The following is a 23,544-nucleotide window of genomic DNA, read 5'->3' on the forward strand; positions in this document are numbered from 1 at the left end:
ATACATATACACAAAGGAAGACAGTGTTGGAAAGGGATACAATATACAAATAGCGGTTAATGAATAATTAGCATGCATTCCACACATGTAAATGCTTGCCCCAACAGCTCTTTGCTTAACCATTGTAAGTTCTTTGTTTTAGATAGGCAGCCATTCATTTATTTGCTGTAGCCAATGTACACACACATGCAGAAGTCATTTCTTTGTGCTTGCAAATAGAGTGCATGCAATTAGGGAGCAGCATCAAAAGGCTGACCTTCAGAAACCTTCAGCACTGGCTTAACTCTGCCCTGCCTCATGCTAAATTCTCATTGCTGGTAAAACTCCAGTTGGCTTCAGTAGGCGCAGAGCTAGGCCAATGCTAAGAGAATCCTCACCTGATGAAATTGAAAATTAAGCCCAGAAAGTCCATTCTGGAAAGAAAACTCTGGTCTGCTGAATAAAGGAGTTATTTTAACTCCAAGTAAACAAAGTTGGTTGCTTGTCATCAACATCTTCATTAACCAGATGTTTTGGACTTTAATGTCCGCATGGTGTATAGGCCAGATTGCATGGAGCAAAAATTTGTGTGTGCACACATGCTCTCATTCTCACATTCACCCTCCCTGGAAACAATAAAAAAACAATTCAAGCCCCATAAACAGATGTGTATATGGGGACAATCTTGGCAAACAAGAAGCATGATAAAATCAGAGACTCCTTTCTTAAAAGAAAGATTCATGTCTCCATCTGCCAGTAAAGAAGATATGCAATAGGGCCACATTTGACTGGATAGTTGCTGTGCAGGTTATTACACAGTAATTGCGAGATAACTCAGTTGGAAATTAGAGCAATTAAGACTGTTGTAGGCATTTAAAACTCAGCTGGACAAAGCGTTAGAAAATAGGAGATAAGAAGCACGTCATATTGACTAGAAGATCCAATATTTTTTTTCCTCCTCTAACTACTATGACTCAGTGGTGATCAGCTCAAGACTAATATCCTGTTAACTGATAACTGCATAATTAGACTGTATTTCCAGTGCATGATAAATCTCTTGGGGTAGGTCTACACAGCAAAGTTATTTTGAAATACCAGTCATTATTTCAAAATAACTATCCTAGCATCTATACAACACAACCCGTATTTTGAAATAATTTGGCTTATTTTAGAATATTTGGTTTATTGGTAAACCTTTTTCTGTGAGGAATAGTGTCTGTTTTGAAACAGCTATTTCAAAATAGATGCTGTTAAGACAGAGAATAGAGCCTATTTCAAAATAAGCCATAGTGTGCCCAATGGCTCTATTTTGAAATAGGCCCTATGTATGTAGATGCTGTATTTTGAAAAAGCTAAGTGCTATTTCGAAATGTATTTTGTATGTAACAGTGTTATTTCAAAATAAGCTATTCCAAAAAAATTTTGAGACCTTATGCACACCAGTGCTTTCAAGGGTATATCTACACAGCAGCCTTATTTCAAAATAAGCTATTCCAGAATAGCTGTGTAGATATACCCTTGAAAGCACTGCTGTGTATAAGGTCTCAAAAAAATTGACGTCAGGTATCAGAGAGGTAGCCATGTTAGTCTGTATCCACAAAAACAACAGGAAGTCCTGTGGCACCTTATGGACTAGCAGATTTACTAGAGCATAAGCTGTCATAGGCAAAGACCTACTTTGTCAGACTTCTGCTCCAATAAATCTGTTAGTCTGTGAGGTGCCACAGGACTTCCTGTTGTTTTAACAACTGATGGGTTATTTTCAAGCTAGGATGAGGACGGCATGGGCATTCCATCAGTAAAAACCCAAACTGGCTTCAGTTTATGCAGTGACTCACCCTAGGCTAAACTTTGGCTCTGGCTAGTAAAATTAAAAGGATGCATTTTTTATCATCCACTGATCCTCTTGTCCTCTCCACAAGCTCGTGTGTGTGTGAGTGAGTGTGAGAGAGAGAGAGAATGTGAAAATTCACACGATTTTAACTAAACACATTAAAAGGGGCACTGTACTTTTTTATATGTCTGTTAAGCAGGCGTGTAGGTAGCTTGGCTTTACTATGTTTATGAATCATTATTAAAGACTTTTGTGTATGCATGGAGAAGGTATTATGCTCTCTCAGATCACCCCACAAAGTGTGAATTAAAGAAACCTTAATGCTAATAAGCGCTAAACTGGTGCACTGTGGAGCCAAAAGGGGGCGAAAGAATCTTTGGTCCCTTATGAGATCACATCTGGTTGTAGAGATCATGCTGCAGAGAGAGGCAGAGCAATTCTTCTGACTCACATGCAAACCAGAGGAGGTGAGACTTATTAGATTTAGTACAGGTTGAATCTCTCTAGTTCGGCACCCTTGAGACCTGAAAGGTGCCAGATGAGAGAATCTTCTGAACCACAGAAGGTCAACAGGGCTTAGCAGCATTACCAACATGACCACTGCTGACAGGGCTCTCAGAAGACATTTAGGGGTATTACAGCTCAATAACAGCACAGATCACTGAGAGCCAGGACTGGTGGCTGGAAACAAACTTTATGGGACCGTGGGAAACTTGACCATACCCGTGATAAGTGGTCACCCAGCTAACTAAAATCACACTGGATTATGGATGTTGCCGGGTGAGAGAGTGCCAGACTAGAGAAGTTCAGCTTGTATGCTGAAGTTGGGAATCTCTCTTCCTAGCAACTGCCAAGGAACTGTAGTAATTATAGGGATTAGATTTGTCCCTGAGATTAGTTGCATTAGTGATAAAAGGCTAGCTCAGAAAGGGGATGAAATTCATCATTTGTGTGTGGGCTGTGTTCAGGGGTTTGAACTTATATCACCACATATGTCAAGACTCTTTTCCCTAACCAGTCCTATGTTTTTCTTCAGCGGAATGTGGGGGCACTATCAGAGGAGAATCATCAGGACGGATATTGTCTCCAGGATACCCAACACCCTATGATCACAACCTCAACTGCATTTGGACAATTGAGGCAGAAGCTGGTTGCACAGTAGGGTAAGTTGAGTGCCAGATATACAGGCTATTTCCCAGATTGTTTTTTACTCATAACCCTTCTCTGATGAGGTTTTGGTTTACTGAATTCTTTTGCTGGGAGAATTAAGTGCAACTTTTTGGATGAATGGATTCTGGAAATTGGAGAAGGTTCAGCAAAGAGCAACAAAAATGATAAAAAGGTCTAACAAACATGAGCAGTGAGGGAAGACTGAAAGATTGGTGTTATTTAGTCTGGAAAAGAGAAGAGTTACAAAGAGGAAGGAGGAAAAGTATGCTCCTTAACCTCTGAGGATAGGAGAAGAAGCAATGGGCAAGTTTCCTGTGTTCCCATAAAGTTTTGTTTACAGCAACCAGTCCTGGTTCTCCATGTTCTGTGCTGTTATTTACCTAAAATTTACCCCTAAATGTCTTCTAAGGGCCCAGTAAGCAGTGGAAGTGTTGATAAAGTGCTAGACAATACTGACCTCCCGTGGTCTGGCAAATTCTCTCGTTCAGCACTAGTCAAACCCAAGGGTGCCAGACTAGAGAGGTGGAACCTGTTTCTCCTTCTCTGTTATCTCTGTTTACAAGTAGGCTGAAGTCAGAAGTGCTCAGTGGATTTGAACGCCCAGTTCCCATTAGACATCTAAGCAGTGGGGCCAATAGCCACTGTGGGCCCTGGGGCCAGGTGGAAAGGGGGCCCAGCTCGGCACTTCCAGAACAAGCAGGGCCAATGGGAGAGGGGGTGGGGCAGGGGGCAGTCAGCCCTTAGCACCGCTGAGATTGTGGCATAGGGCCTCTTCACTGCTCACAGAACTGCGCGGCATGGCTATGCTGTAGCTGCATTTCAAAGGAGCCTGGAGCTACTTTGGCATCAGTGTCAGCAACTGGAAATCCAGGCCCCTTTGAAATACTGGGTCCCAGGGCAACTGACCCCTTGCTCTCCCCATCCTCACTCTTGACTGGCAGGCCAGCATCCAAGTCCCCCAAACCATGCTGAAAATGCGCCCCTAGTTCTGCAGTGGGGAGCCAGGGTTACCACGTGCTCTGATGCAGTCTTGTTTGTTGTGCTGCGATTACATGGTGATTCCTTTAGCTTTATTTCCCATTTGCAGCTTCTGTGATGCTAGAAGCAGGCCAGCAATCACTTAAAGAGGTTAGCAAGAATGTTATTTCGTTTTGAGGATCACAAACAAGCCACCAATATGTCCTCTTTTCCCTCTCCCCGCTCTGGCTGTGGTTAATTTATGTCCCCTGTATGGCCTGTCTTTTGAAACACACGGTATTGTCAGAAACATCTGTCATGCCACACTGTGGAGAAAGTCAGGTAATCTGCTGCTGTCGCTCTTGCCTGATATTGCTGTTTTATTAAACTTTCATCCATTAGCCTTCAATCCTCTGGCTGGGCACAGTGAAAGAGACTTTTGTTTTGTTTCCTCTTGGGATGTATTTCAGAACTGAAAACAGGCTCTGTGCAGGAGGGTCCCTAGTTCAGCCCAACGTGCCTCCAGGTTTTTTCCCACCCCCTACCAAATGGGCTTATATTTGAGAGCCAGTTACCTGAAAGTTATCTCCTCCGTAATTAGGGGCTTGAGCCTTCTCCAGCTCACTCCACTGGCATAAATTAGGAATAGGTCATCTGAAGTTGGTGGAATTGCATTGCTCGAGATGAAGGGAAAAACAGGGGAGTCCCCAGATGCGAGCAGATTGTCTCAGAGGAGTGGCTGTGTTAGTCTGTAGCTTCAAAAAAAAACAAGCAGTTCTGGAGCCCCTCTCTGACACACTGAATGCAGAAGGTGGAGGCCCACAAGAGAACTTAAAAATACCTTCCCTTTGTAGGCTTCTGCTTGAAAGCTTCCCAAGGTCAGAGATTCCCTGACCCTCGGAGGTAACTGCCACCATCCAAGTGAGAAAACCCCCCTTTAAAACTCAGGAGCACACACACGGGATATTTCCCTGTGGGGGAACCACAAGCTCTTACTCTGCCGTAAGGAGAGAGCTTGAAAACAATGAGGAAGAAATTAAGGTGCAGTCTGACCCCTAACCTTTCAGTCTTAGGCATGGGTATACGCAGACCCTTCTCTAGGACACAGGAATCAAATAATTGCCTTAAAAAGGGTAATTCATTAACAAAACAAAAGATATATGTAACAAAGCATACTTGATTGCTACGTGTTACAGAGCAACTAAAGAAAGGGGTAATGTTGAGTAAGGAGGAGTGGAATGAGCTGGAAGGATAAGATTGCAATACATGGCATCCATCTATTGTAACTTGCCTGCTTTACAGTTCTCATAATAAAAAGGAGCACACCAAAGGGAATTATTTTCCCTGAAAGAAGGATCAAAATGGTTTGCAAACATCTGGCACGTATGGAAACCAAAGGCAGTTTTCTCTTCCTGCTTCTCCTACCCCTTTGCTTTGGGTTCATTGTGGTTTAAAAGGTAATATATTGTAGTTATTCAGTGGTATGAAATTGACACTGACGCAGGTGGGGAACTGAGAGCACTGGCTTGCAGACATAGTGCAGCCACCAGCAGGCTTTTGAGAACATTCTTCGTGGGAGCTTCCCTAATCAAGAACTGGATTCCACATGACCCTGCCACGCCAGCTCAATATAGCCCTGTGCTTAAATGGATATTCCAGTCCTGATACAGCTGCCCTTAAAACGAAACCCACCAATATTGTAAATGCATTTTTTCCTAGTAGATGGGGAAAAGTGAAGAATGTGTTCAACAAAGTACTGTAAGACCAGCTCTTCCATTGCCAATCTATTCATACTACTGCTGGTGCTTCCTGTAAAAAAAGGTCTGCAGGTCTCATCGTTGTGATCTGCAGAATCCCTTGCTGTTCCAATCCTGTGGCTTCACGTTGCTTTGTCCCTGCACCTCTTTCCTGACCCACAGCATCCCTGCTACACAGCACTCAGCTGATCTGTACCACCGGAGACAGTTAATCACGTTGAACTGCACAGTGCTTTTACTAGATGTGTTTATACCAAGTGTGAATTTGGTCCAGTATTTTTTAAAATGCAGAAAATCCTCCACTGTTTCAGTTTTCTCAGATTGATTCAGTGATGGATGATTTGGGGAAATCAGCTTGAGGCCTCTTAATGGATGCAATGGGAGAGGAGATTTCCAGGGGAATGTTTCGCAAGTGGCTCTTCTCCTTTTTCATCCCCCTGCAAAGGACTTTGTAAGATCTCATGCAAATCATTGATGCTCTTTGCCTACTGTCAGGAAAGGATGTCTTTTGATTGAGTTTATCTCCACTGTCGTCTCACTCACATCCTTGTTGCAACTGATATATTCCAATTAACATGCACATGCCCTGACACTGTTAATAGCATGAGTTTGCATCACCTCTCGCTGATTTAAATGATGATCTGACCCATGGTGCTTGTTTTAAATTGGTAGCAGTAGACGCAGGCATTCAGTTACAGCAGTAGGACCAACAGTGTTTGCTAGATTGCAGGTACCCGCTCGTTAATCACACTCGGGAGAAATAAGATAAATGTGAATTTAGTACCAGTTGCACCCCCCTGGTCCAGCACCCTCAGGACAAGAGTGGTCCTGAATGAGGGAATTTGCCAGACCAAGGGAGGTCAGGCCTCTGGGCTTGCCTGGGGGCTGCCCTGCCTGGCTGCCACCTGCCCCCTGCCCACAGGCTGCTTGTGGGGCTCCACTTCTGGTGGGTCTCACTGCTGGTGGGGATGCCTGCCCAGTCTCCTTGCCACCGCAGGGCTGCCAGAGGGGATCCCTGACCCTGGCTGGGCTCCGGTGGAACTCACCAGCTGGCTTGGCTCCCTACTGGCACAGGGCTCCCTGCCCCAGCCAGCTCCGTGCTGCCGTGGGGCTCCCTGCCATGGGACTCCTTGGTTCCAGCCAGGCTCCCTGCAACACAACCACTGCCAGGTTCTGTGCCACCATGGGCTGCTGACCCTGGCTCAGCTCTCATCCAGGAGGCTGCCGGCAGGGCTCCCTGTCCCTGCTGTGAGGCTCACTGCCACAGGGCTTCCTGCTGCCAGGGCTCCCAACCCCAGCAGGGCCAGGGGAGGGGGAAGCTCACATCCTGGCTTCCCACCGACACAGGGCTGCCAGCCAGGCTCCCTGCTACCTACCAGGCTTCTCTGCAGCCCCCAGCCAGACCAGCTCCTGGCAGCAGGGGGTCTCTGGATGTTGCTGGACAAGAGCGTTTCAACCTGCAGACATGGAAGGCATTGGCTTGACAATCATAGGGACTGGAGTTCCATATTCATTCCTAGAGTAGAGACTCCATGTTTAGTTATCGTTAATTAACATATATGCATTACCCGAGGTGTCTCTGGCTCTACATGTGACATACACAATTAGGATATAAGGGCCCATTCTTGCAGTCTGATTCATGGACACATTCCTCACCCTGTCTAGAGCCTCATTATCTTCACTGACCACATGATGCCCCTGGAAGCCCAGAACCCTGATTCTCATTTATCCAGAGGGGATGTAAACAGGCTTCAGAGTGGATGTGAATATAATTCATTTCTATAGATCAAACTGTAGGGTGAAGTAGGCCCGGAGCAGTGTTTCCTGAAAGCTGGGCACCTGAGGGGGCGCCCAGGAGCGATTCCAGTGCTGTCCAGCTGATTAACATAGCACCCACAGTGGGCCACATATGCTTCTGTTGGTGATGCCTATCTGCACATGCTTTGGGAAAATGTATTCTGCCCATGGATGGGAAAATATTAGAGGGAACCCTGGCCCAGAGCCCAAAAGACCGAAGCAATGGTGACTGATCCTGCCACGATTAAAGTTGGTGAGTAAGTTTATTCCTGCACCTAACTGTATCCACTTCCATGGGAACACATGAATGTGCTAATGCTTGTAGAATCAGACCAATGGTTTGGAAGGGCTGAAACATGGAATGAAACTGTGCCAGGTGATAATACAAATTGTGACCCTCTTTTTCATCAAAGATTAAGCCCCTTGTTCTGTTCCTTCAAACATCTGGGTTTTTTTTTCACCACTCAAACAGAACAGATGAATTTAGGTTTGTTGGGAGAGCAAATTTCCATCAGCTTCATTTTTATGGTAATCCATCAGAATAATAATCTTCTTCACGCATGATACAATTGTATAAAGCTCTCATTTATAACTTGCATTAAAATTAATCACCGAAGCTTTTTAGAATAAAGCTGTATCCCTTGGCAAAGCGGGGAGATAAAGAGAGGGAACAGAAGAAAAGAGGGAGAGCGAGAGAATGAAATGCCCCTTATTGGAACCAATGTAAAAGGGATGAGTTTTGAAAGGGGATTAACCATCTTCCCCTCCAGAAAATTGCAGCGAAATGGTCTTTAGCTCCAGCAAAAAGGTGAGGAGAGGAGCACTGGAAAACAAAGGAAACTTGCCTCCAAGATCTGTTTGAACGCCCAAGAACAGTCAGTGGATATACTGAGTCAGTGGCAGTTTGTTGTTCAGTAGTGCGCGTGGTGTTGTAAGAGTTCATTGTCGGTGCTAACCCTGGCCTCGCAGATGGTACTGTATTGACATGTCCATTTTTCAAAGTCGCATCTAAAAATATGATTAGAAATATCTGGATGTTCCGAATGGCTTCATTAGAGAACTCGGGGGCAGGGAGTTTTAGCCATTCTTTTTTTGTGAGCATGGTGCCTTCAGGGGATTAAGAAGAGCCCCAAGCCACTGACTGAAAATCCCAGCCTTAAATGGAGGCTGGGACCTTTGGCTGATGGGCTTTAAATCATTAGCATTACAATCACTCCATGGCTTAACAAGCTCAAGATGTCATTTTATGCTGCATATACTGAGCAGAATGGAGCTTGAATGGGAGATATTCAGAGGAAACCCGGACAGCTGCAGCTTGTGTGGGTGTTGGCTCAGTATTATTTGTATTCCAATAGCACCTAAAGGCTGAAAGCAAGGTCAGAGACATTGCTGTTCTGGGTACTGCGCGTACATCTACTAACAGTCTCTGCCTCAAAGACACCTCCCATTTAACTAGAAGTAAGGAGGACAGTAGGCTGCATTCGTATCCCCATTCTATCGGTGGGAGTCAGATGGACAGAGAGATTAGGTCCCTTCCAGCCCGAGGACTTTATGATTCTATGATTATGGCATGTGCCAAATTCACCTAAAGATACCTTGGCAGAGCCAGGAGGTGAACCCCTCTCTCCCTATGCTCATCTACTGGAGGCAGATTTTGCCTTGTGCAGGACTTGATTTCCCACTGGGATTTCCCCTTTTGTGCTTAGAGGAAGTGGTTAGTTATAATATTAGATCCACTTGGTCACAGTGTTACTTTTCCCTGTTGTGTTTGCTGGGTTTCTGACGTTTCCACTGAAAAGCCTGTCCCCAACTGGCAGCTGCTCCAGATGATGTTTTTCTCTCCTTGTTGAGTGAGCACCCAGGGCAATTTTCTGCCATTCTGCACCCTCTCAAAATCCTGTAATGCTTTCAGACGTCTGGGTAATAGAGTACAGCATGTTTCACTTGTTATGTAGAGGACTTGTGTCACTCTGGTGTGGAAAGCTGCTTTGACCTGCATCTCTAATCAGGACTGCCTTATATATCTTGCAGTTCTTCTGCATGTCTGGCGTATACTTCTGCCCTCTCAGGGACCACTTGGGAGAGGGTAGGGGCAAAAGAGGCTGCACCTGGAGTTGATGCTCAGTGAGCCAAACACCTGGCTGCCCCTGGGGTGCATGGTTTTTAGTGGCTTGCTCATATTCTTCAACAACAGTGGTTGAGTGAATGAAGGAGGCAGTGGGAGTAATAATTCTGTGCTCTTTGGTGGTGGTCATCTGAGGATCTCAAGGCTCCTTGTAAAAGGGATTTGCCTGCCTCACCCAGGGCTCATTCGTTATGAATGCTGGCTGGGAATATGGGATAAGGCTCAAGTCTGAAATAGCACCTGGTAGTTTGTGGCGCTTCAGTTCTGGGGTGTCCACCTGGCTTTCATGGTTGCCCAGCACCCAGCTCTCCTCATGAAGTTAGTTCAAGCAGTGGGTTCTGAGCACCCTTTTGAAGTCAGGCCTCAGGTGTCTCAGACTGGGCTTGCAAAACTGGCTGAGTGCTTTTTGAATACCTGGGCCTACATGACTTCCCCAAGACCACCCAGAAAGTCAGTAGCAGAGCCAGGAACAGGCTCCAGAACTTCCCGCTCCTTCCTCTGACCAGGGCACAGCCGTACTCTTTTGTATATACACGTTGCCTCATTTGCTTTCAGCAGCATTTTAGTACATCCAAGAGTAATTGTCAGAGAGCAAAAATAATTGTTCTCTATCATATATTACAACTATTTCTTGTGTCCTGCCTTAAATGACGCCAGGGGGTCGGGGTGAGCAATGATTTTGATGGGGGCACCCCAAGAATTTGATAAATGGCTAATGGCCTCAAGAGGAAGCTCATAATAGGGGATTGGGGTGCAGGAGGGGATGTGGGGTCTGGGACGGGATATAAGTGTGCATATAGGAGGGGATTCCGACCTGGAGGAAGGGGGTTCTGATCTGAAGGGGGATTGTGACCTGGGGCAGGGGTGCAGGAAGGTGTGCAGGGGTTTGGGTTGTTACCTAAGGCAGGAGGGGGTTGTGACCTGGGGCAAGAGATTAGGGTGCTGTAGCAAAGGGGCAGAGGGTTTGGGTTACCTGGGATGGGGTGACAGGAGGCAGGACAGAGGCAGGCTGTGTCTGGGAGGCACTTACCTATGTGGATCCCAACTGCAACAATTCCCTTAGCCAGGCTCCCTGCCTGCCACAGCCCGACACGCCACACAGGGTGGCTGACAGTGGGGGCCATGTGCTGCTCTGAATGCTGTAGGGGAGCAGCACAGTACCAGGGGAGGTACTTCGTGTGCTGCCTGCCCTTCAAACAAGCAGCTCCTATTGGCTGACTTCTGTCCAATGGGAGATGCAAGATTGTAAGGGGGTGCGGCAGCATGCAACATCTCTTCCCCCACACCCTGCTTCCCAGTCTTACAGCAGCACTCTGATGGAGACGGGGCCCCCACAGTCAGATGCTCTCAGCAGCCAGGATAACAGGGCAGGCGATGAGCCTGGCTGAGGCTACCGCTGGGCCAGATGCTGGGTCTGGCGGCTTGGTGGGCCAGATCCGGCCTACGGGGCCATATTTTGTCCACCTCACCATATACTCTTGGGGCACAGGGAAGGGAGGGTGGTGGCAATGAAGTTACATGGGCCGTTGTTGCCCAGACTGATTGTTCCCAAAGGTACCTAATCTCTTAAATTAACAAATGAAATCAGCAAGTCCTGACAGACGCACAAACAAGTCATCCATACCTGGACTCTTGTTTTACGCTTAGGGTGTAAGTTCTTCCAGACAAGGACATTCCCTTTGTTCTGGGTCTGTACTGTGCCTAGTGCAGTGGGATTCTCACCCATGACTGCAGTTTCTAGACTCTGCAATCACTGATCAGCCAGTACCTTACATCAGCATGCATGTCATGTCAGTAGCTCCCTGCTGAATGGTTGATCCTTTAGGTGAGTGGCTTCTTAAAGTGCCATTAGGAAGTAAGTCTCTGTTCCCAGTAATCAGAGAGCTTGTTGGGGTTTTCCTTTAATAGCTGGTAGGACAAGAGGTTTATAGGAGTCCACAAATTTTCCCTTGCTTTACTTCTCCTCCTCTGCCACTTCCTTATATGTCTTTTCATCCATTTAGTGTTCCAATTGCTGCTCTGAATTTGGTGATGACATTTCATTGCTGGTAAGGTAGCCCTGAGGCAAACATTATTGCACTGAGATAACTGGCGGAGATTCCAATGTGATCTATTCTTCTTTTCCCTGAGTCTTTCATTTTTTTTTTCACTTTGCTCCAGATTCCTGCTCAGATAGCTTTATGAATCAGCTCTTTTGGCTGCTATCTGGTTCTGTGGACTTCATTTCCTTCCTTACATAATTGCAGAGTGTTTTGTTTTGGATTGTGGATGGAAGGGTCTTGGGAGGAAGGGCATTTTGTTCTACCTTATTTATTTTTTGTTTCCCTGGATAAAGGGAAACACAGCTAAGTGAATGTTTCTTTCGTGTCCTTAGTAAACACTTCACCAAGGTTGTAAACCCGCTATATGATCATTTTATCTCCAAGCTTTTTCAGCACAGTGCATAGATCTCTGTCCCTGTTTCAGAATGGCATGTCGAGAATTAGCCCAGTTCTAACCTGCTTTCACTGTGTCATGCGGTGTTTTCCCCAATGATTATGTGACGGTGAAAAACAGACGCTTAAATGACTTTTCTTAAATGTGAGAATGAAAGGGGCTGAGCCTGTTATATTTTGCAGCCTAGAGTGGACAGGTCTCCTGGTTAACAACAATAATAATGATGGTATCTCACACTTAGATAATCTCTCTTATCCCAGAGGATCCACATTTCTTTGCAAACTGTGTGTGTGAAGCCATCACGTCACATCTTTATAAAGCGGAAGGTGGACAGACATTGTAAAGTGTGCTGCTCTACCGCACAAGTGTCCAGGAGAGGACATGGAGAGGTATCCCATATCTAAGAGTAGCAAGAAGGAGAGATGCTGGATCAGTTGAATGGCGTTGGATCTGGGAATTAGGATCACAACTTCATCTTTCCGTAAAGGTCCACAGGACTTTTAAAGAGCGATAATCTGGCTAATCTAGCATCTCTGTCACCACACTGAGCCATTAGTTCAGTCCTGACTCTGAAGGGGAGAGCCATCTATTGAGTCTCCAACACCTCTTCTGCCAGGGGACCCTGCTTACCTTCAAGAACAAGCAAGGTAACAACCCAAGGGAGCAGCAGTGCAGGGCAGGTAGCACACTAGCAAGCCTTTGATCCAAGGCAGGTGAAGCAATAAAATATATGGAGCAGAGAAATGTGATCTGCATTTAGAGTATTACAATAAATATGAAAGTGAGAACATTGTGTAATTTCACTGGCTGTTGCTTCTCCTCCTCCCTCTTCGTTCACTTCTAGCTCTGTAGTTTGAAGAACGAGTCATAATTTCTTATCAGTCAGACACTTGGAACTTATTCTGTCAGGTGATTGCATTGAATTTAGTAATAACTAGAGATTTATGGGATCGTAGAATCCTAGGGCTGGAAGGGACCTCAGGAGGTCATCGAGTCCAGCCCCCTGCTCAGAGTAGGATCAACCCCAACTTAAACATCCCAGCCAGGGCTTTGTCAAGTCATGACTTAAAAACCTCTAGGCACGGAGATTCTATCACCTTTATAGTTAACTTATTCCAGTGCTTCACCAGCCTCCTGGTAAAACAGTTTTTCCTAATATCCAACCGAGACCTCCCACTCTGTAACTTGAGACCATTGCTCCTTGTTCTGCCATCTGACACTACTGAGAACAGCCTCCTTTCCATGCTCTTTAGAGCCCCCCCGTCAGGTAGTTGAAGCCTGCTATGAAATCGCCCCTCATGCTTCTCTTCTGCAGACTAAATACTCTCAAATCCCTCAGCCTCTCCTTGTAGATCATGTACTCCAGCCCACCATCTGGAACAGAAGTACACTTCACCTGCTACAGCACTATGTCTGAGTGTCTAAGAACTCTGTCTGAGTAGCACCGTACTACTTCTCTGAGGTATGCATTCTTCTCCCCAATTTGCAAATGGGGAAACTGAGTCATCAGTGTTATGGGCCTGATGCAAAGCCCGTAAAAGTCAGTGGAAAGACTCTTTCTTACTTCACACTAAAAACTAAAGACCTTGCCTCAGGTCCCACAGCAAAACTAAAACTACAACCCAGATTCCACAAGCTGTCATATACCTAACAATAAGACAATTCTTTTTCGATCAACTTCCAGTTACCTGCTTGCCCTCCAAAGGTGTCAAAGCAAGGGAATGTTACACACCTTCCAACCCGCTATCCCTAGGGAGTTCCCTGATATGCATCTCCTAGTCCTCTTCACCTAAGAGTTGGAGTCTTCAGAGCTGATTTAGATGGGAGGGAAGTTGAATACAGAGAAATTGGAGGATGCTCATCTCTCAGAGCACCATGTGAGGAGCAGAATTATAGTCTGAGGAGTTGTAAGAGGAAGCCAGTAATACGATGTTTGTTTGTGTTAATACAAGGTGAGCTAGGCATGCTGTCTAATAAATAAGCAGGAAAACCCAGGAGTTGAATTCCTTTGTGTTTTAATCAATATTTCATTGTTTTTCCTGTACAAAATGTATTACACTAAAACAAACATAACAAGCATATTAAATAAAAGCCTAAAATGCAGAACCCTCCAGAGTAGTCAATTAATAATAACAAATCACTGACTAACATATATAATGCATTACTATAGTAACCATTATCATGCATAGGGAATTAAAATATTAAAGCAGCGACAGGTGCCACTGCCTCAGGAGTAGCGAATAAAACAAAACAAATGAAGGGAGCAAAGCCCTTAAAAATCAATTGATTGAAAATCTCTCAGAAACTTGAAGAGTTGCTCTCTTTTCTGCTCTAAGCTGGTGAGTACTGGGGGAGCTGGTATTACCGGGTGACATTAAGAAACGGTTTGCAGTAACTATTTTGGTAGGCACAAGAGCTGTTGTGAGGAAATGGAAATTTGCAGTTCCTCCCCCCATACACACACTGGCTTAGCAAGCATGCTATAATGGCATTAATGGGCAAAAATGACTGTCTAATAAAAACGTTTGGAAAAAATATGAGGGTATCTGGCTATGCATGAAAGTATTGCATACATTTGCAGCTCAGTGTGTCTCAGTCCCTGTTACTCAGAGGCTATCTTATCACTCATTTTCTATTTAATCACTGTAATAATTGGTGCCCTGCATGATTTCAACAGGTTCAGGGTTTTTTTGTTCTTTGTTCTTCTCTCCAGATGTTACAAGCAGTGCTAGTGAATTGTGCTATTTATATGCTGTTTCCATCTCGTATGTGGATTTAGAGGCATTAGGTTTTGCTATGTGTTCACGTTTGAGCTAAAAACAATAAAATTAAAGAAAAAATCATTTGTGCTCCCCCCCCGCCCGCCACCACAGGAATCTACTTCTTCTTTGTTGTGCACCCTGCTCTGGTTGCATGGGAAGGTAATCCCTAAAGTTTGGTTGTTTCCTTAGCTGTGGCCAAAGATTCAAAGATGGAAGTAGCCTAATGAAAGGTGAGAACGAATGAAAGTAGGAAAAGAGGAAAAGCAGGCCAAGGCTTGCCTATTTGCTCCACCCTGGATTTCCCTTTCCTCAGTCACTTGTTAGCCACGTCAGACCCATGCTGCAGCCTTGTGGGAGCGTCCCAGCTTTGCTATTTCCTTCTGTACCCAGCTCCCCTGTCCAGCCCTAAACTTCATGTTACAACAGTTCCCTGATTTTCTTTCTTCCTCTCTGCACTCCTCGCAGACCATGGTGTGCTGTTTCAGTGTTCTGCTCAGACCTACCCTGCAGTGTGACAGTTCCTATCCCCACCTCCATCCGGGCCTCATTCTAACCCTGCACCTTTACAAGAATTCCTCAGTTCTCCCAGCTCAGATCTTCCCTCCAGAAGATCCTTTCCTGTCTTCCCCCATTTTATCCTACTTTGCATTTCAGACCTGCATTCCGGCATTCAGGATCCTTCCCCTTTTATCAGTAGGCTCAGGCCTGTGGCAGAAAGCTCTTCCCACTGGGAACCAAAAGGACAGCCAAGGTTGACTTGTACTACAGAGGGATGATGCATGAGTTAGATGCGTGCACAGCTATCTTACAGTTTCCCGGGACATTTCCTCTGGCTTTAGAATAGCTTCCCAATGTTGCTGTGTTCGAGTTTATCTTTGATAATAAAAAGAGCTCATGAAAACTGTTGGATGCACTTTGGCTGCCCCGAACAGCTTCTTTTCACTTGTCTGTGCCAACTTGACTTTAGGCTGTCTTAAGTGGCAGACAGAAGGATAAAGCCCTATTGTGTCTGAGCCCCTCCCACATACAATCAATGGCAGAAGTAAAGTCCTAGTGAAGAAGTTCCCACTGACGTCAGTGGGCTCTGATTTGGTCCCCTACTCTCTCTGGAGAAGTGTTTTAGGATTGGTTGGTGATTTCTGGATGCCTAACTAGACCTACCATAAGGTGGCCTGACTGAATACCCTTTCCCACAAAGTCAGTTTTCATCCATAGCCCTTGAACTGCTTCACAAAGAAGGTTTTACCGATGGAGAAGGTCAAACGGAGAGACTTCCCCCAGGTCAATCAGCATGCTAGTGGCAGAGCCTGAGACTGAACTAAGGTCCCAGGAGTTCCCATCTACTGCTCTCTCCACTAAGCCATGCTGTGTCTTACTGGAAAGAAGACCATTTTTAGCTGCATCCACAAAGGACATGGTCTGGGCTACACTGGGGCCAGACCACCCTGCAATGGCATCCCAGCACTTTTGCTGCGTGAAGGGTGCCCTTTTGCTCTCAGGATGTTGCCCTTCATACAGCATGGTGTGTGAGAGGACACCGAATGGAGGACTCCCTTTGGTAGAGCAAAATGGCACCTCTGCCAATATTACCTCACACGCGAGCTATGCAGAGGACACTATTTTGCTGTTTGAAAAGGAGTCCTCTGCATAGCTTACGTGTGATGTAATTGGTTGGGTGTGGTTCTAGCAGTTGCCTTTTCTAGACCAACACCCTGGGATGCGTTCTCTCATGTTTAGTTTGTGCCTTTTCCTTTCCACAGGCTCCACTTCATGGTTTTCCACACCGAGGAGTTCCATGACGTTCTGAAGATATGGGATGGGCCGGTGGAGAAAGGAATCATCTTAAAAGAGATAAGTGGCTCCAGCTTGCCCAGCGATGTCCACAGCACCTTCAACTCCGTTGTCCTTCAGTTCAACACCGACTTCTTCACAAGCAAGCAGGGGTTTGCTATTCAGTTTTCAGGTAGGCACCGCAAGGATGCTGTTTCCTCAGGGCTATGCGGGGCTGGTGGCGAATGGTCACACACCACTCAGCGTTCATTGGACGGGCTTGCAAAGGCAGCTCTGTTGAGGGCAGCTGATGTGCATCCAGGTTCACCGCCATGAGCTTGTGAATGGCACAGCCGGTCATGGGAAATGCATTAGGCGGAATTGTGGGTATTTGTCCCCGCAGCTCTGTTGTCCCACTTGCAGCATCCCACCCCGCAACGTGGTTGTGCTGCAGTATATCGTCACAGTTTCCCGCGAGGTAACGTACAGACACGCAGCATGGAGGGCACTAGGATGGCTGCCAGCAGCACACAATGTTTTTGCCAATACTGCCTGACGCTGTATGGCCACAATGCAGTGGCGTAAGGAGATTGGTTGGTTGGTTGCTGGAACTGTACCAGTGCAACTTCTATGCGTAGACATGGCCTCAGAAGTTGTGTCCAGTCTGATGGCCCTATATGTCGTGTCATGAGGATGGGGGAGGTGCCACGAGGCCCGTGCCTCATATTCGGAGATAGAACTTGTATGTGGTATGTCGTGCCAGAGTGAACCCATTTTGCACCCGTATAGTGCACCTTCACTGTGCTGTGATGTAGTTAAACCAGCACAAATTTCCCTAGGCTGGACAAGCCCAAAAGGGATTTTGCTCTACTTGGAAGATGTGGATTTTTAGAGGCATTATGCACTGGGCAATGGGAGCAGCTGTGAAAATCCAGCCATAAACATGGCATCTGAAGTGCATGCTTTCTGTGCCGCACCTAATAGACAGAGGGCTTCTTCTATTTTTTGATGTCCAACTTCAAATGCTTAATCAGGTCCTGATTTTCCAGGGGCAGGTGCTGAGTAGCTTCTGAGAATCAGGCCCCTTTAGAGTGACGCAAGTTGAGCTCCCCCAAAAGGGAAGCAGCCCAAATCAGTAATCACCTTTGAAAATCTTGACCTCACTCTGTTTGTGTTGCAGTTTTGCCCAGCTTTCCGACATATAACATAAACGGCCTGGGCCTGTTCCCTGCACAAGCCCTGAGCCTGCAAACACCCACATTGATGTCAGGAATACTCAGGGTAGTAACATTAAACGTGCATGGACGTATTACAGAATGAGTGCCTTGGCTTGCGCCTCCACTAAAAGGCGGGGCTGTATCAGTTTTGGAGACTGAAGTAGTGAGGCAGCAGTGTTCCTGGGTAGCACTGGCGGCTTCCATGATACCTAGCCAGCAGCTCTTTTCTTAGTGCCCAAGTTGTTTTGCTAGGTGAGGTTACATTTCTGTTCTTGGGACCCCCCCTCCATGTGTGGGGGCTGGAGCAGTGCATGCATTGCAGAGGAGCCCTCCAGCCCAATCTTACCTAAGTCAGAACTCCTCCTGGGAAGTGCTGGACAGAGTGGTGGCTCAGATGCCCTTGGAGATCACAACTCATCCTCTGTTCTGTACCTGGCTTGCTGCATGGGCTGGGGTGGAGCGTGCACCCATCCCTGACTCACCTGAAGTGCTTTGAGGTGCTGGGATACAGTAGGGACCATGCTGCCTGGCAGTGGTTTGTCCATCCCCTGCACACAGATAACAGAGTGATACACACTCTCCCCAGTGCCTTATGCTGGAGCTTGCCATAACCTGGCTGTGCACAATTAGCTCATGTTACCGTTGCAGAAAATAAGCTCCAGGCAGCTGTCCGATCTAGCGCTGTGTCCTTATTTCCTGCTGCTTCTAACAGACTTTGCTTATAGGGCACAATCATGCAGAGACCTGAGCTCAAACATGCACACTGGGACCTGGTAAAAGCAGAGCTACTATCTATTTTAGAGAGTTGGCCTATCTGTGTGTTTGTTCAAAAACTCCTTCTAAACAGTAAGAGCTGGGACCACCAAATTCACTATACAGCTTCCTCTAATCAGAACTTAAAGTAACATAAGGGCTTGGTTGAGCCAGGAGAATGGGATGTGTCTGGAATGGGATTGCTTCTCATCAAACCATACAGAGAAAAGACAGAATCACCAGGCGAGTAAAAGGACTGGCTGGGGATGCACCCCATCTGCCCCAGCCCTGAGTCTCCCACCTCCCCAGGTGCCCTTTAGGGAGGGTGGAGGGACTGTGAAACTGCCTCCTCCCGGATTCGTACAGGGATCAGTGTTCCCTTTTTATTCCCTCATCCATGGGCAGAATAAATTTTGTTATAAGGCACATCCTCACATGCCTTGGTGCATATCAGTATCAACATATGCTGCCTCCTGTAGGTGTGTGTGGGTGCTCTGGTAATCATCTGGGTGGCACCTGAATCTCTCCCGCGTGGCTGCCCAAGTGCTCGGTTTCCTAGGAACCCTGCCACTGATGTTGCTGGCAGTTCTCCTTCACCACTGTCAGGGAAGGAGAGCAAAGTGCATAGACTTAATTGAGTTGAGGACCCAGCTGTGTCGGGTAAATGTGCTAGGTTGATGTGACCCCCCTCCCTGACTCCAGCACTAAAATGCATGAGGCTAAATAGTTTTATTGCCACCGGGACGTGAGGGTGCAGCTCCTCAGCTGGTGTAAATCAGCAAGGACTTCATTAAAGCGAGGTTGATGTACAAGGATGGAGGATCTGTCCCATTGTATTTTTTTTTCTGTTGCCTCATAAGGACAGCAGCAAGGTGAGCACGTCCATTTCTGATGCTTTCCAGGGCTGGAGGCTAAATTCCACAGCCATGCAGTGACAGTGAAAGCTGCTGGAGTATCTGTTTATTCTGCAGCATATGTTTGACACAGGATTGTATAAAAATGCCGTGTAAGATTAGTGGATGCCTGGGTGTGCGAAGTAAACGTGCGTGCAATGCGTGGTTATCCAACAGACTTGCGCTCTGTGTTACGCTCTTGAACTTGCTATTCCCTGGAGCCTTTTCCAGCTGGAGGAACAGATGCTCAGTGCAACGTAAAAGAGAGTGTGTGTGTGTGTGTGTGTGTGTGAGAGAGGGAGAGAGGGAGAGCGCTAGCTTTAAGGGGATAGACAAAAAGTGGGAAGGCAGAGTATATCTGTTGCAGAGTGCACTTTGCAGAGTGTATGTGTTGAGGATAACACTAATCATGTGCATTACGCATCTTAGCTTCTTTTCTCGTCCATCATCCCATCAGCCGCTGCGCTTGGGTCAACAACACAAGATGAAGGATGGACTTGGGTTGCAAACACTGGTCAGAAACTTGGGAGGCGGAGGCTCAATTCTTGGTTTTGCACCTAATTCCCTTTGTGAGAGTTCTGTGCCTCAGTTTCCCCATCTGTAAAACCAGGGCAGTGTTACTTTCTTCCCTCATACAACTGGTGTTGGGATGAATTTATTATCATACATGGAGTACTCTGATATTGTGGCAATGCGGACCATATTGAGGCCTAGAGAGAGAAATGTTCACCTCCTGCTGCATTTTGTAGACTCTGCGTTTATGGATAAAGCAAGAAGATCAACCTTTGCAATTAGCTGAGTTCCCTGCCACCTGAGTGTCATTAGGTCAGATCATAAAGCTGCCTTTTTATGAAAGTCTGGGTAATATTCTGTCTGATATTTGTAGCTATATAGGTTAAGAGTTTGCAGAAGTCAATGCTTGAGAGAGCTGGCAGATGGGCCTTTAACACCATGGTACAAATTGCATACACTAGAGCCAGGCCCTCCAATGAGGGAGAGGGAGGCAAAGGGGGCAGTTGCCTTGGGTCCTGGCATTTCTACTTCAGCAGCAGCCTGAGCTCATGAATCCTTTGAACTGCACAGATGGGGGTCGGGAAGGGGGCAGTGTCACAGCCTCAGCAGGGCTAGAGGCTGACTGCTCTAGGCCCCTCCCCTTCCAGCCTTCAGCCACCCTCCCACCTTGCCCCAGGGCCTGTGGTGGCTATCAGCCCAACTGACTAGAACTGGCCAAAACTGGTGGTAGAGGAACATGGGGGAAATAAATGCCCATTCCCCTCTGGGGAAGTGGGTCTTACCCAGGAAAGCTCATTACCTAATAAATAAACTTGTAAGTCCTTAAGGTGGTACAGGATGACTTGTTACTTGTGAAGCTACCAACTAACACAGCTCCCCCTCTGAAATTGTATCTTTATATTTATTTGTTTGTTTTTAATGCTTCCAGTTTCCACTGCCACCTCCTGCAATGACCCAGGGATTCCCCAGAATGGGAGCCGGAGCGGAGACAGCAAGGAAGCAGGTGACTCCATCGTCTTCCAGTGTGACCCAGGATACGTCCTGCAAGGGGAGGCCAAAATCAGCTGTGTGCAGATTGAGAACAGGTTTTTCTGGCAACCAGACCCTCCTTCCTGCATAGGTATGATCCATGCAACAATCCTCTGATTGTACAGCGGACAAGTCTCCGTTCCCCTTGCTAGGGTATGTAGGGAACATTTTGCATATCAAAGGGGTAGAAATCTCAACCACTTTGGTGGATAAGTACAACCGGGTGCACAGGCTTCATGCAGCCAGTGGCAAGAAAAGGGTTTAATTCATATCTCAACACGGGGGCATGATCAGGGGTCAACTCAGCCATGTGGGTAAGGAGGTGGAAGTGGGGAAACCCATCATGCAGCTGCACAGTGTGATCAGGTTTGCTGAAGAGGCCTGGCATATAGGGCCTGAATGCTCATGATCTCACAACACGAGGGGAATGAGAAGAAGTATTAGATGGGGAGGCAGAGGATTGTCTGTGCAAGCCAATTATTTTTTAGTTGGGGAAAGATCTTAGCTGGATAATTTTTGCACGATGAGGTAACATTTTGAAGCACACAACAATTTGACATTCTCCTTGGGTTCATAAAGTCATAAAAGAAGCTCATGCAATCTCTTGTTTTTTTCAGTACAGCGAGAACATATAACAATTGTCATGCTATTCACATAAAAGTAATAAATGTTAAATTAGTTGGCTAATTAAATGTTAGCCAGATATTAGTCATCCTGTAACCTTTATTCATGTTTATGCAATGTTACCCCAAGCATCTTAAATTAATTAACTCCATTTCTTACAACAGATTTAAAACCAGCTGGGAAACTTTTATGACATGCCCAGAATTTGTTTGCTGCAGGACAGCTTGATTTTTGTAAGACTCTGTTAATAATCTCACATGGCATCCTTTCTGCCTGGTGCTCGCAGTCCTTTCAGTTGTCTTCGAGCTGGAACTAAGAATATAATGTGCATTGTGCCCCTCAACCTAAACCCCACTGAGTTCCCATCCACAGTGAAAGCAGCGCTCTTAGTTCTTTCCAGGGAGACAAAACTGAGGTGAGAGGACCCAGGATAAGCATTCTCAGAGCATGTCTTCACTGAAGATCATTTGACTTAGCGCCATTATGGTGGTTGCTTTTGGACAGAGCCTTGGCCACCTTGTTTTAGAAGATGATGAAGAAGAAGGAAAGGGAGTGTGAGGCGGAAGAGCAGCAACAAGCTTTCACGCTAAGTCCACACGAGCCCAGAAGATTGGCCTTTTCAGTAGGAGAAATGTAGCACTTGAAAGATGAACAGAATTATTTATTCGGTGATGAGCTTTCGTGGGACAGACTGCTCATCACCGAATAAATCTTTCTGTTTGTCTTTCAAGTGCTACATTGCTGCTGCTTTGTTTTGTTGCAGTACAGACTAACATGGCTACCTCTCTGTTACTTTTTTGGAAGGGATAGCCAAGTAAGCCAAGCACAGATACATCAATTCTAGCTACTCAATTACCTTTGCCAGAATTGTGTATCTGCAGTCAACTTACTTTGCCTAATGTAGACGTAGCTTCAGTGATAAAGGGATTTTTTGGTGGTCATATAATGTAAATGACTCTATAATAGCTTTTCATGATGTTGATTAATTAGAGCTGGTTGAAAAATGTTTTGGGTTATTCCCTCTCCCAGCCCAATGGACCATTTTTAGGTTTTCATGTTACTTTGATTCTGAAATAGGTCTCTGGTGCCTCCTTGGAATCATGATTAGGGTCTTGCATTCATTCCTCTCTCTAGTGGGGGCTCTGTGGTTGAACTACATCTCCCATGATACGTCATGGTCTGCCCTTTTGATCAGAAGAAATGAAGCGTCTTGAGAGATGAAGTCTAGCATGTAGAAGAAAATGGCACTTGGTAGCAACTGAAATGAAACTTACCCTTGAGATACTGCTGCTGGAAAGCGGGCACGTGTTGCAAAAAATCCTGTTTCAGTGAACACCCAATCGTCTGCCATGAAACAGCTTAATGGGAAAATTTTCAACCTAGGGTGTAGCCTTCCTGGAGGGAGACTGGGGAGGGCAAGTTGATGTGGAAGGTGAAAGCCATGCCATCTATGGAAGGGTCATCCACTAGTTGATGAGATATGAAAACACAAGGAGATCGTTATGGGCCCCTTTGTGGCTGGAGCTTACTGCTGCTGGGCACAGGAATGTATGAGACTGAGTTCATGCTTCTGGTTTTAAGAGGATGCCGTGGAGAGAGAAACAAAACATACCCTTTGCTCGTCCCTTGCTCTGGAAGACTCTCTCTCACAAAGCAAAGTTTGCTTTGCAGGGACATATCCCACACCTGTTTGGCCCCAGCTCTCCCGCATTAGATCACTGCTAGGGTCAGACCCCAGGCTGTGTAAACTAGCATAATTCCATTGACTTCAGAGAATCGACACCAATTTAGCCCAGTTGAGCATCTTACCCACAGTAAGAAAGAGCAGAAGGAGGGAAGGAAAGGATGGAAAGCAAAGAAAGGAACAAAAGGAAGCAGAACCCTATCTCCTGCTTCTAGGTGGAGATGGGATTTGTAATTGTATAACA

At 46.2% G+C, this 23,544-nt stretch overlaps 1 protein-coding gene across 1 annotated transcript in view; it reads left to right on the forward strand.

Annotated features, from left to right (window-relative positions):
• CSMD2 (CUB and Sushi multiple domains 2) overlaps nt 1–23,544 on the forward strand; it is a 575,415-nt gene that overhangs the window by 395,005 nt on the left and 156,866 nt on the right. The window contains exons 25-27 of the mRNA XM_074976068.1: nt 2,850–2,976; nt 16,578–16,780; nt 20,892–21,083. Of these exons, the coding sequence (XP_074832169.1) occupies nt 2,850–2,976; nt 16,578–16,780; nt 20,892–21,083 (522 nt within the window). The remainder of the gene's footprint in view (nt 1–2,849; nt 2,977–16,577; nt 16,781–20,891; nt 21,084–23,544) is intronic.

Source organism: Carettochelys insculpta, chromosome 24, assembly GCF_033958435.1.
Source record: "Carettochelys insculpta isolate YL-2023 chromosome 24, ASM3395843v1, whole genome shotgun sequence".
Lineage (NCBI taxonomy): Eukaryota > Metazoa > Chordata > Testudines > Carettochelyidae > Carettochelys > Carettochelys insculpta.